At 37.3% G+C, this 12,666-nt stretch overlaps 1 protein-coding gene and 1 long non-coding RNA gene across 3 annotated transcripts in view; one reads left to right on the top strand and one right to left on the bottom strand.

Moving 5' to 3' along the window:
* The window catches only part of GDA (guanine deaminase), a 128,802-nt gene that overhangs the window by 31,987 nt on the left and 84,149 nt on the right, over nt 1-12,666 (bottom strand). Inside the window, exon 10 of the mRNA XM_059072734.2 lies at nt 8,910-8,977. Coding sequence (XP_058928717.1) covers nt 8,910-8,977 — 68 coding nt within the window. The remainder of the gene's footprint in view (nt 1-8,909; nt 8,978-12,666) is intronic.
* The window catches only part of LOC131761713 (uncharacterized), a 122,861-nt gene that overhangs the window by 105,480 nt on the left and 4,715 nt on the right, over nt 1-12,666 (top strand). For both annotated transcript variants that reach the window (XR_010841601.1, XR_010841600.1), the window contains exon 3: nt 6,901-7,032. This is a non-coding gene — a long non-coding RNA (uncharacterized lncRNA). The remainder of the gene's footprint in view (nt 1-6,900; nt 7,033-12,666) is intronic.

The raw sequence follows: 12,666 nt of genomic DNA, 5'->3' as shown, positions 1-12,666 counted from the left end.
ATTTTATTTTTATGATGGAATTTTAAAAGGGATTTTTTTTTTACATTCCCTTTCTCTTATTTTGAGTATGAAGAAATGCAAGTGATTTCTTTAAGTTAATCTTGTATCCTGCTACCTTGCTGAATTTATCAGTTCTATTAGTTTTTGTGTGGAGTCTTTAGGGTTTTCTATATGTAATATCTTGTCATCTGCATGTAATGACAATTTTACCTCTTCCCTTACAAATTGGATACCTTTTACTTCTTTTTGTCTGATTGCTGTGGCTAGGACTTCCAATACTATGTTGAATAGAAGTGGTGAGAGTGGGCATCCTGTCTTGTTCCAGATTTTAGTGGGAAAGCTTTCAGCATTTCACCATTGAGTATTATACTGGCTTTGGGTTTGTCATAAATAGCTTTTATTATGTTGAGATATGTTCCCTCTCTACCCACTTTGGTAAGAGTTTTTATCATGAATCGATGTTGAATTTTATCAAATGCTTTTTCTGCATCTATTAAGATCATCATGTGATTTTTGTCTTTACTTTTGTAGATGTGGTGTATCACTCTGATTGATTTGCATATGTTGAACCATCCTTGTGACACTGGGATAAATACAACTTGGTCATAGCATATGACCTCTTTTATGTGTTGTTGGATTTGGTTTGCTAATATTTTGCTGAGAATTTTTGCATCTATATTCATCAAAGATATTGGCCTGTAATTTTCTTTTTTGGTGGTGTCTGTCTGGTTTTGCTATCAGGTGGCTTCATAGCATGTCTTTGAGAGTGTTCCCCCCTCTTCAATCTTTTGGAAGAGTTTGAGAAGGATTGGTGTAAGTTCTTTGTATATTGAAGCCATCTGGTCCTGGACTTTTGTATCATAGGGAGGGTTTTTTTTTTAATTAATTTATTTTTTTAATTTATTTATTTATTTATTTTTGGCTGTGTTGGGTCTTTGTTTCTGTGCGAGGGCTTCCTCCAGTTGTGGCAAGCGGAGGCCGCTCTTCATCGCGGTGCGTGGGCCTCTCACTATCGTGGCCTCTCCCATTGCGGAGCACAGGCTCAGTAGTTGTGGCTCACAGACGTAGTTGCTCCACGGCATGTGGTATCTTCCCAGACCAGGGCTCGAACCCGCATACCCTGCATTGGCAGGCAGATTCTCAACCACTGTGCCACCAGGGAAGCCTTATAGGGAGTTTTTTAAAATTACAGATTCTATTTCTCTTCTAGTGATCGGTCTGTTCAAATTATCTATTCTTTATTCAGTTTTGGTGGGCTCTATGTTTCTAGAAACAAGTCCATTCTTCCAGGTTGTTGAATTCATTGGCATATAATTATTCATAGTATTCTCTTAACTTTTTTTGTATTTCTGTGGTATTGGATGTTACTTCTCCTTTTTCATTTCTTATTTTGTTTATTTGGGTTCCCTTTTCTTCTTGGTGAGCCTGTCCAGAGGTTTGTCAATCTTATTTACCCTTTGGAAGAACCAGCTCTTGGTTTTACTGATTTATTTTTCTCATTTTTAATCTCTATTTTATTTATTTCCTCTCTGATCTTTATTATTTCCTTCCTTCTGCTGACTTTAGCTTTTGTTCTTCTTGTTCTAGTTCTTTCAGATGGTAGGTTAGGTTGTTTATTTGAGATTTTTCTTGTTTTCTGAGGAAGGTCTGTATTGCTATGAACTACCCTCTAATAACTGCTTTTGCAGCATCCCATAGATTTTATATGGTTATGTTTTCATTGTCATTTGTCTCAAGGTATTTTTAAATTTCCTCTTTGTATTCATTGTTGACCCACTGGTTTTTTAGTAGCATGTTGTTTAGTCTCCATGTAATCGTTTTATTCTCATTTCTTTCCTCTGGTTGATTCCTAGTTTCATGTCATTGTGGTCAGAAAAGATGCTTGAAATAATTTCTACACTCTTAAATTTATTGAGGCTTGTTTTGTGTCCTAGTATGTGGTAAATCCTAGAGAATGTTCCATGTGCACTTGAATATGTATTGTGGGTTTTTTTTGGGGGGGATGTAATGTCCTGAAGATATCAATTAAGTCTATTCTGTTGTATCATTTAGGATCTCAATGTGCCTTATTGATTTTCTGTCTAGAAGATCTGTCCATTGATGTGAGTAGGGTGTTAAAGTCTCTTACTATTATTGGATTCCCATCAGTTTTTCCCTTTATGTCTGTTACTGTTTGTTTTATGTAGTTGGGTGCTCCTATGTGGAGTGCGTATATGTTGAAAAGTGTAATATCTTCTTCTTGTATTGATCCTTTTATCATTATATAGTATCCTTCTTTATCTTTATGGCCTTTGTTTTAAAGTCTGTTTTGTATGATATTAGTATTGCAGTGCCCAAAAGATGAAATATCTTTTTCCATCCCCTCACTTTCTACCTGTGTGTGTTCTTTGCCCTAAAGTGGGTGGGTCTCTTGTAAGCAGCATATTGTAGGCACTTGTTTTTTTAATCTAATCTGCCACTCTGTGTCTTTTGATTGGAGCATTTAATCCATTGACATTTAACATAATTATTGATAGATATTCATTGCTATTTTAAATCTTGTTTTCCAGTTGATTTTGTATATCTTCTTTGTCCCTTTTATTTTTTTTGTTTTTCCTTTTATGGTTTGATGATTTCCTTTTATATTACACTTGTGTTCTGCTTTTGGGGGGTTTTGTGAATCTATTGTATGTTTATTTGTTACCACGTTATTCAAGTATTTTAACCCCTTCCTATATATACTTGCTTTAGACTGATGGTCATATAGGATCAAGCACATTCTAAAAAAAAAGAATCTACATTTTCTTACTCTCCTACTCCACATTTTATGATTTTGATGTCCTCTTTTATCTTTTTTAAAAAATAAATTTATTTATTTATTTTTGGCTGTGTTGGGTCTTCGTTTCTGTGTGAGGGCTTTCTCTAGTTGCGGCAAGCGAGGGCCACTCTTTATTGTGGTGCACAGGCCTCTCACTATCACAGCCTCTCTTGTTATGGAGCACAGGCTCCAGACGCGCAGGCTCAGTAATTGTGGCTCACAGGCCCAGTTGCTCTGCAGCATGTGGGATCTTCCCAGACCACGGCTCAAACCCGTGTCCCCTGCATTGGGAGGCAGATTCTCAACCACAGTGTCACCAGGGAAGCCCCATGTTTATCTTTTTACTGTTCATTGTGGTTATCACTTTCACAAACATTTTTTGATTTTTTAAAATCTGTATACTGGCTTATTTAAGTGACTTATTTCCAGTTGTGGTTTTCTCTTTCCTATAGATTCTTGCTTCTTTTCTATTTAGAGAAGACCTTTCAATATTTCTTTTAGGATAGGTTTAGTATTGCTGTGGGTTTTTTTTTTTTTTTTTAGCTTTTGCTTGTCTTGAGAAATTCTTTGTCTCTCCTTCTATTCTAAATTATAATCTTGCTGGGTAGAGTAACCCAGTTTGCAGATTTTTCCCTTTTAGGACTTTGAATATATCTTGCCACTCCCTTCTGGCCTGCAACTTTTCTGTCGAGAAATCAGCTGATAGCCTTATGGCCTTATGGGGGTTTCTTTGTAATTAACTTTTTTTTCTCTCACTGCCTTTAGAATCCCCCTCTTTAACTTTTGCCATTTTAATTATAATATGTCTTGGTGTAGTCTGTTTGAGTTCATCTTGTTGAGGACGCCCTGTGCTTCTTGTACCTGCATATCTGTTTCCTTCTTTAGGTTTGGGAAGTTTCCAGCCGTAATTTATTCAAATACACTTTCGATCCCCTTTTCTCTTTCTTCTTCTTCTGGAAACCCTATTATGGATAGATTGACATACTTTATATTATTCCATAGGTCTTTTATATTGCTTTCATTTTTGTTTCATTTGGCTTTCTGTCTGCTGTTCTGTTTGAGTGATTTCCATTATTCTGTCTTCCAGAAGTGGGTTGCTTGTAGATAGCATATATATGGGTCTTATTTTTGTATCTATTCTGCCAGTCTTTGTCTTCTGGTTGGAGCATTTAATCCATTTACATTTAAGGTAATTATTGATATGTGTGTTCTTACTGCCATTTTGTTAATTGTTTTGGGTTTGTTTTTGCGGTCTTTTTTCTTCCACTCCTCTTTTGTTTTGTGATTTGATGTCTAACTTTAATGTTGTGTTTGAATTCTCTTTTCTTTTGTGTGTATCTATTGTAGATTTTTGGTTTGCAGTTACCATGAGGTTTTGATAGATTAGTCTATATACATATGCAAGTTTGTTTTAAGCTGTTGGTGTCTTAATTTCAAATGAATTTCCAATATCTTGCATTTGTACTCTCCTCACGTTTGTTGGTTTTGATATATTTGTGTGTGGATGGTTTCCTACGTTTACTGTATGTTTGCCTTTACCGGTGAACTCTCCCATTTCATAATTTTGTTTCTAGTTGTGGCCTTTTCTTTTCTGCCTAGAAAAGTTCCTTCAGCATTTGCTGTAAAGCTGGTTTGGTGGTCCTGAATTCTGTTAGCTTTTGCTTGTCTGTAAAGCTTTTGATTTCTCTGTCAAATTTGAATGAGAGCCATGCTAGGTAGAGTATTCTTGGTTATAGGTTTTTCCCTTTCATCACTTTAAATATATCATGTCACTCCCTTCTGGCCTGCATAGTTTCTGCTGAAAAATCAGCTGACAACATACAAGGGAACTCCCATAAGGTTACTTATTGCTTTTCCCTTGTTGCTTTTAATGTTTTCTCCTTGTCTTTAATTTTTGTCAGTTTGATTAATGTGTCTTGGTGTGTTCCTCCTTGGGTTTATCCTGTATGGGACTCTGTGCTTCCTGTACTTGAGTGAGTGTTTCCTTCCCATGTTAGGGACATTTTTGACTACTATCTCTTCATGTATTTCCTCAGGCCCTTTCTCTCTCTCTTCTCCTTCTGGGACCCCTATAATGTAAATGTTGGTGTGTTTAATGTTGTCCCAGAGGTCTCTTAGACTGTCCTCATTTCTTCTTATTCTTCTTTCTTTGTTCTGCAGCAGTGGTTTCCACCAGTCTGTCTTCCAGCTCACTTATTCGTTTTTCTGCCTAATTTATTTTGCTACTGATTCCTTCTAGTATGTTTTTCATTTCAGTGATTTTATTGTTCATCTCTGTTTGTTCTAAAGACTCTGGCTCTTTATTAAACATTTCTTGTATCCTCTCAGTCTGTGCCTCCATTCTTTTTCCAAGATCTTGAATCATATTTACTATCATTACTATGAATTATTTTTCATGTAGATTGCCTATCTCAACTTCACTTAGTTGTTCCTTTGGGTTTTTATCTTGTTCCTTCATATTTTTCTGCTGTCTCATTTTGTCTAACTTTCTGTGTTTGCCATCTCCATTTTTCAGGCTGCAGGATTATAATTCTTCTTGGTTCTGGTGTGTGCCCCATGGTGGGTGAGATTGGTGTGGGGGCTTGTGCTGGCTTCCTGGTGGGAGGAACTGGTGCCTGCCCACTGGTGGGTGGAGCTGGGTCTTGTCCCTCTGGTGGGCAGGGCTATGTCAAGGGGTGTGTTTATAGGCAGCTTTTGGCTCAGAATGACTTTAGGCAGCCTGTCTGCTGATGGGTGGGGCTGTGTTCCCACGCTGTTTGTTGTTTGGCCTCAGGCATCCCAGCACTGAAGCCTGCAGCCTGTTGGGTGAGGCCAGTTCTCAGTGCCAAAATAGCTATCTCCAGGAGAGTTATTACCTATGAGTATTCCCTGGGGCATCTGCCACCAATGTCCTTGCCCCCAGAGTGAGTGAGCCACAGCCAACCCCTACCTCCCCAGAAGACCCTCCAAGACTTGAAGATAGGTCTGGTCCAGCCTCTTACAGAGTCACTGCTTTGCTCTGGGTTCCAGTTCCTGTGAAACCTTGTGTGCTTCCTCAAGAGTGGAGTGTCTGTTTCCCCCTGTCCTGTGGAGCTCCTGCATTCAAGCCCCAGTGGCCTTCAAAGCTAAATGCTCTGGGGGCTCCTTCTCCTGATGCCAGACCCCCAGGCTGGAAAGCATGATATGGGGCTCAGAACTCTCACTCCTGTGGGAGAACCTCTGCAATATAATTATTTTCCAGTTTGTGGGTCACCTACCTGGCAAGTATGAGATTTTATTATATGGTGAAAGCACCCATCCTGCCATCTCGTTGTGGCTTTGGATGTAGAATATCTTTTTTGGTAGGTTCAAGTCTTTTTTTGTCAATGGTTGTTCAGCAGTCAGTTGTGATTTTGGTGTTTTAGTGAGAGGAGGTGAGCTGTAGTCTTTCCATTCTGCCATCTTGTCTCCTCTAGGCATCTAACTCTTCTATACCACATCTTCTTTTTCCATTCCTCTATTGATGGACATTTAGGTTGCTTCCATGTCTTGGCTATTGTAAATACTGCTGCTGTGAACATAGGGGTGCATGTATCTTTTTGAATTATAGTTTTGTCCAAATATATGCCTAGGAGTAGGATTGCTGGATTATATGGCAACTCTGTTTTCAGTTGAGGAAGCTCCAGTTTTCCATAGTGGCTGCACTAATTTACATTCCCACCAATAGTGTAGGAGCATTCCCTTTTCATCACACCCTCTCCAGCACTTTTAACAAAATATTTTTGAGATTTATCCATATTCTGCATATATCAATGTTTTGTTCTGTTTTTAGAATGCTGAATAATATTTAATTGTATAAATATGCCACATTTGCCTATCTGTCCTCCTGTTGGAAGGTGTTTGGACTGTTTCCAGTTTGGGGCTATTACAAATAAAGATATTATAAATATTCTTGTACAACTATATGTGCAAATATGTGTGTCCATTTCTCTAGGGTAAATACCCAAAATGGAATTACGGATGTATATTTAACTTTATATGAAACTGCCAAACAGTTCTCTACATTGGTTGTACCATTTAATCTCCCTGCAGTAGTGTATGAGGGTCTACATGCTTCTTATTCTTTTTTTCCTTTTCTTTTTCAGTTTTCGTCTTTCATTTTCAAATTTTCCATCAAAACTCATGGTCTTTTCATACTGCCATGTCTTCTTGTACTCTAAGGATGAATAGCAGTTTTCTGAACTCATTCTGGATCCTGAAGTAGATGCTTTTCAGAGGTATGTTCATCTTCTTATTCTTTTTGATACTGCTTTCTTCTCTTGTTTTGCAATATTTTTGTGAAGCTTCATGAGGGTTTCTCCTATTTAATATTTGAGAAAGTCCAGATCTGCCTCTATTTCTTATAGACATGGTGAATGATCCATTCTTGGACCTGCTCTCTGTCCACAGTATAAGTTAAATAATCTACTGAAGTCCAAAGCAGAAGGACACGTTTATACATAAAGGTCATGTTTAGGTAATACTGGTGCATAGGATGGCTGTTACAACAGAGACTATGTAAAATGCAACATATTCTCCAAGTTAATATGATAATATATCATATTTAATCAAACCTTTAATCAGGAAACCAACATTACTTTTTCCCTTTTAAGCCAATCTCTATTAACCACTGCAACATGCCAGGTATGTGCTAACCACCTCACACACATATTTTTTTCATTTAAGCCTCAAAACAAGGTTGTATCATAGACATTATTATAATTATTGTTTTCCTTGTTATAGAAATTAGGAAATGAAGCCTTAGAAAATTAAGGTAATTTGCTCACGGTCTTACAGTTTGCTCAAGGTCTTACAGCTAATAAGTGACATAGCTTTACCTAATCATTTTAGACCATCACTATACAACCCAAAATCAAGAACTGGAAATCATGTGATGAACTTAAATCATGGAGACCAAAATCCTAGAAAATTTGAAAGCAGTACATCTGATTTTTGCATTTCTACCAAATTTTCCATTAATTGACAAACACTCTTGGCCATTTTTTTCTTATTCATTAAAGCTTTTCTGTGAAGTTAAAAATAACTGGTTTCCTGCCTTAATACCTGAGACTATATCCAGGTATTACACAATCTCAATGATTCAAGGCTTAAATTCAAAATTTTAATTACTTTGATTCACGTAAAATTGAGAAAAACTTCTAATCTAGCACACCTCTTTAAAATTATAGATAAATCATTTTGTATTATTGTATGTCTTACCAATATTGCTTGATATAAAAATTCACTGAGACTTGAGTTATTACAGAAAATGATAAAAACCATTATTGTCAATATGCAAACATTCTGGTGCTCTTACATATCAGGAAGACAAATGCATCAAGAATGAAAAATAAGACCTTGTGCCCCACAGCCATTTAAAAAAATTTTTTTTAGTTCATTCACACACAGTGATTAGAAAAAAAGGTTCACAGCAATGCCTAAACATTTGGGCCTTACTGACACTTCTAAAGTGAGCAGCACTGTACACACTCAAGAAAGACAATTCAAATGTACTGTGAAAAAAAAGGAGACATCACTAATTCATCAGCCACCTAGACTGTCCTTCAGCCTAGCAAACATCAGACTGCCTGTGGGAATTAGAATCTCATTTTGTTAAAAACTGCTTAAAAGCAAGGCATGCTTTTTAACATATCTTAGAGTTCTCCATTATGGCATAGACTGAAATTTGTGCTCACTACTGGCAAAGTTGAATAATTTTATTTTGAGACAGTATTTGTGATGACACAGTTATTGAAAACCAAAAACATACAAATCCAAACCATTGAAATTCAGCAGGAAGGACGAAACAAAACAAACAAAAAACAAGGACTTTTCAAAAAGAATCTCTAAAACACTTGAGAAGGACTTATCCTTTATAGCCCTGTGTCTGAATAGTAAACATGGTTAATGGCTTTCAAGAGGTTAATGTCATCAAAACTTTTCCCTTTGCATACACTTTCTTACTGCTTCCAACCTATTTTATTAGCTCTAGATATGACTACCAGAAAATAAAACTAAGTCTTTTAAAACAAAGAACTCTTACTTGAAAATTAGTCACATTTGAAAGTTATGCACTTAACCACTTTGCCATGGTTCTTCATGGGAAACTACTAACCTGTACCCAGCCCTATCTTGACTCCATGTTTCAGGACCTCTGGCACGTTGAGAAGGCCGCTGCTAAGCCTGCAGAGAGAGGAGATAGTCAGAACAAGGAGACCCACGTGGGTCCAAAAGAGAAGGGCACTAACAAAAATGATGGTGATATCACTGAAAATTATGATTCCCAGCTCTAATGCTAACACAAACACATTAGTCAAATCAGACCATCCGAGTCCTGTAGTAAAAAAGGATCATGAAGGAGTTTGAACCATTGAGCAGAGGTTAATATCAGGAGGGCACAAAGCAGCAAGAAGTAGAAGGGAGAGCACGGGATCATTTGTAAGGAAAAATAAATGAAGAAATTAAATCTTGTAACTAGTTTAAAACTTTTTGCAATTTTTAACATTTTTTCAGCTTAAGACACAAATGACAAAATTGTAAGATTTAAAGTGTACAACATGATGATTTGATATATGTATACATTGCGAGAGGATTTCCCCCCGCTGAGTCGACCAACACATCTATCACCTCACATATTTACCTTTTTTATTTGTGAGAACATACAAGTTCTACTCTCTTAGCAATTTTCAGTTATACAACATGGTGTTATCAACTATAGGTCTTTAATTTTATTTTTAACCAACCCATCCTTCTATGCTAGGAAGTAGAAATTATAAAGCATTGCCTTTCCTCACTTCCTGGGATCATTTGTTGCCCTGAATGAGTAGCGACTTACAAGATCAAAGAAAGAGGGGTATAGCTGGAAGAGGAGGTGCAGGTTGTAAGTCAGGTCCTGGTGGTTCAAATGCTACTTCTGAGGACAGCAGCAACTAGGAGAGATGGTTACTGGACTGAATTCCAGAGCTCGTGACCCTGACGCAGTAGATGTGCTGCCTTTCTAAAGAGACAAACTAAAGCAATCCTTAGAAGTCTGAGAAGATGCAAAGGTCAAAATAGTCTGTTTGAAAATCCACAAAATTATCATTTTCAAACTTCCAGTGCACATGCAATAAATCTCTCAAAGTGGCTGGAGAAAGAATAACAGTGACCATTCAAACCAAAATATTAGCCATAAAGAAATTTAACTTCAAACCTCAGTTTGCAAAACTGGGTCATGTTTTAATTTAGATGTTGTGTTACTAAACCCACAGGATGTTAAACCCTTCCTCTAACTGGTCACTAGACCATAATTATGGCCACTAAGCTGTACATAGGCAAGATTCCCTGTATGTACGGCCTCCCTGTTATGTACGGCCACTTTATGTCTGAAAACTAAAAGCCTCTGGAACCTCTCAAAACACTCCAGAAATACATTGCTGTGGCTCTCGTGCCTTTCCCATACTGCCACTGATGTAGAACTTTTTCATTTGCAAAGTTCCTACACTTCTGACTGCTGGCACCTCCTACTCTTTGCCTGGAGGCTCTTTCACTCGGCTAGAGCCGGCTCTGCCCTTGTTTGGGGAAGGTCCAAAGTTGCAGGGACTTCATGCCCCTTCGCACCCACCCAGCAGCCCTCCACCAATAACTGATAAGTTTAGGTATAATTACTCCGGCTCCCCCACTCCTTGGGCAGGTTGTCTTTGAGGTCTGCTTTGTACACTGGCTCCCTGAGTTTTCCAGAAGGATTAAATTCCAGGAACCCATGGTGGTAACTAGCTTGGAGACGTGCTCTTTACTTTCTTCCTTCCCTTCTCTGTCTCACCCCATAGAGGTGCTTCCTGAGATCACCTCCCAAATAAGTTATTTGTACATAACTCCTCACGTCACGTTCTGCTTCTACAAGAACCCTAAAACAAGTAAGGATATGAAGTAATCCTCAAAACTACAGGCCAATATCACTGATGAACATAGATGCAAAAATCCTTAACAAAATACTGGCAAACAGAATCCAACAGCACATTAAAAGGATCATACACCATGATCAAGTGGGGTTTATCCCAGGAATGCAAGGATTCTTCAATATACACAAATCAATCAATGTGATACACCATATTAACAAATTGAAGGAGAAAAACCATATGATTATCTCAATAGATGCAGAGAAAGCTTTCGACAAAATTCAACACCCATTTATGATTAAAATCCTCAAGAAAGTAGGCATAGAGGGAAATTTCCTCAACATAATAAAGGCCATATATGACAAACCCACAGCCAACATTGTTCTCAATGGTGAAAAAAATGAAACCATTTCCACTAAGATCAGGAACAAGACAAGGTTGCCCACTCTCACCACTATAATCAGCATCATTTTGGAAGTTTTAGCCACAGCAATCAGAGAAGAAAAAGAAATAAAAGGAATCCCAATCGGAAAAGAAGAAGTAAAGCTGTCACTGTTTGCAGATGACATGATACTATACATAAAGAATCCTAAAGATGCTACCAGAAAACTACTAGAGCTAATCAATGAATTTGGTAAAGTAGCAGGATACAAAGTTAATGCACAGAAATCTCTTGCATTCCTATACGCTAATGATGAAAAATCTGAAAGTGAAATAAAGAAAACCCCCATTTACCATTGCACCAAAAAGAATAAAATATCTAGGAATAAACCTACCTAAGGAGACAAAAGACGTGTATGCAGAAAATTATAAGACACTGATGAAAGAAATTAAAGATGATACAAATAGATGGAGAGATATACCATGTTCTTGGGTTGGAAGAATCAACATTATGAAAATGACTGTACTACCCAAAGCAATCTACAGATTCAATGCAATCCCTATCAAACTACCAATGGCATTTTTCACAGAACTAGAACAAAAAAAATCTCACAATTTTTGTATGGAAACACAAAAGACCCCAAATAGTCAAAGCCATCTTGAGAAAGAAAAACGGAGCTAGAGGAATTAGGCTCCCTGACTTCAGACTATACTACAAAGCTACAGTAATCAAGACTGTATGGTACTGGCACAAAAATAAATATAGATCAATGGAACAGGAGAGAAAGCCTAGAGATAAACCCACGCACATATGGTCACCTTATCTTTGATAAAGGAGACAAGAATATACAATGGAGAAAAGACAGCCTTTTCGATAAGTGGTGCTGGGAAAACTGGATAGCTACATGTAAAAGAATGAAATTAGAACACTTGATAACACCATACACAAAAATAAACTCAAAATGGAATAAAGACCTAAATGTAAGGCCAGGCACTATTAAACCCTTAGAGGAAAACATAGGCAGAACTCTCCATGACATAAATCACAGCAAGATCCTTTTTGACGCACCTCCTAGAGAAATGGAAATAAAAACAAAAAGAAACAAATGGGACCTAATGAAACTTAAAAGCTTTTGCACAGCAAAGGAAACCATAAACAAGACGAAAAGACAACCCTCAGAATGGGAGAAAATATTTGCAAATGAAGCAACTGACAAAAGATTAATCTCCAAAATTTACAAGCAGCTCATGCAGCTCAATATCAAAAAAAACCAAACCCAATCCAAAAATGGGCAGAAGACCTGAATAGACATTTCTCCAAAGAAGATATACAGATTGCCAACAAACACATGAAAGAATGCTCAACATCATTAATCATTAGAGAAATGCAAATCAAAACTACAATGAGATATCATCTCACACCAGTCAGAATGGCCATCATCAAAAAATCTACAAACAATAAATGCTGGAGATGGTGTTGAGAAAAGGGAACCCTCTTGCACTGTTGGTGGGAATGTAAATTGATACAGCCACTATGGAGAACAGTATGGAGGTTCCTTAAAACACTAAAAATAGAACTACTATATGACCCAGCAATCCCACTACTGGGCATAT

This window comes from Kogia breviceps, chromosome 8, assembly GCF_026419965.1.
Source record: "Kogia breviceps isolate mKogBre1 chromosome 8, mKogBre1 haplotype 1, whole genome shotgun sequence".
Lineage (NCBI taxonomy): Eukaryota > Metazoa > Chordata > Mammalia > Artiodactyla > Physeteridae > Kogia > Kogia breviceps.
Note: the sequence above shows the minus strand (reverse complement) of the source record. Positions and strands in the feature narration are given on the sequence as shown.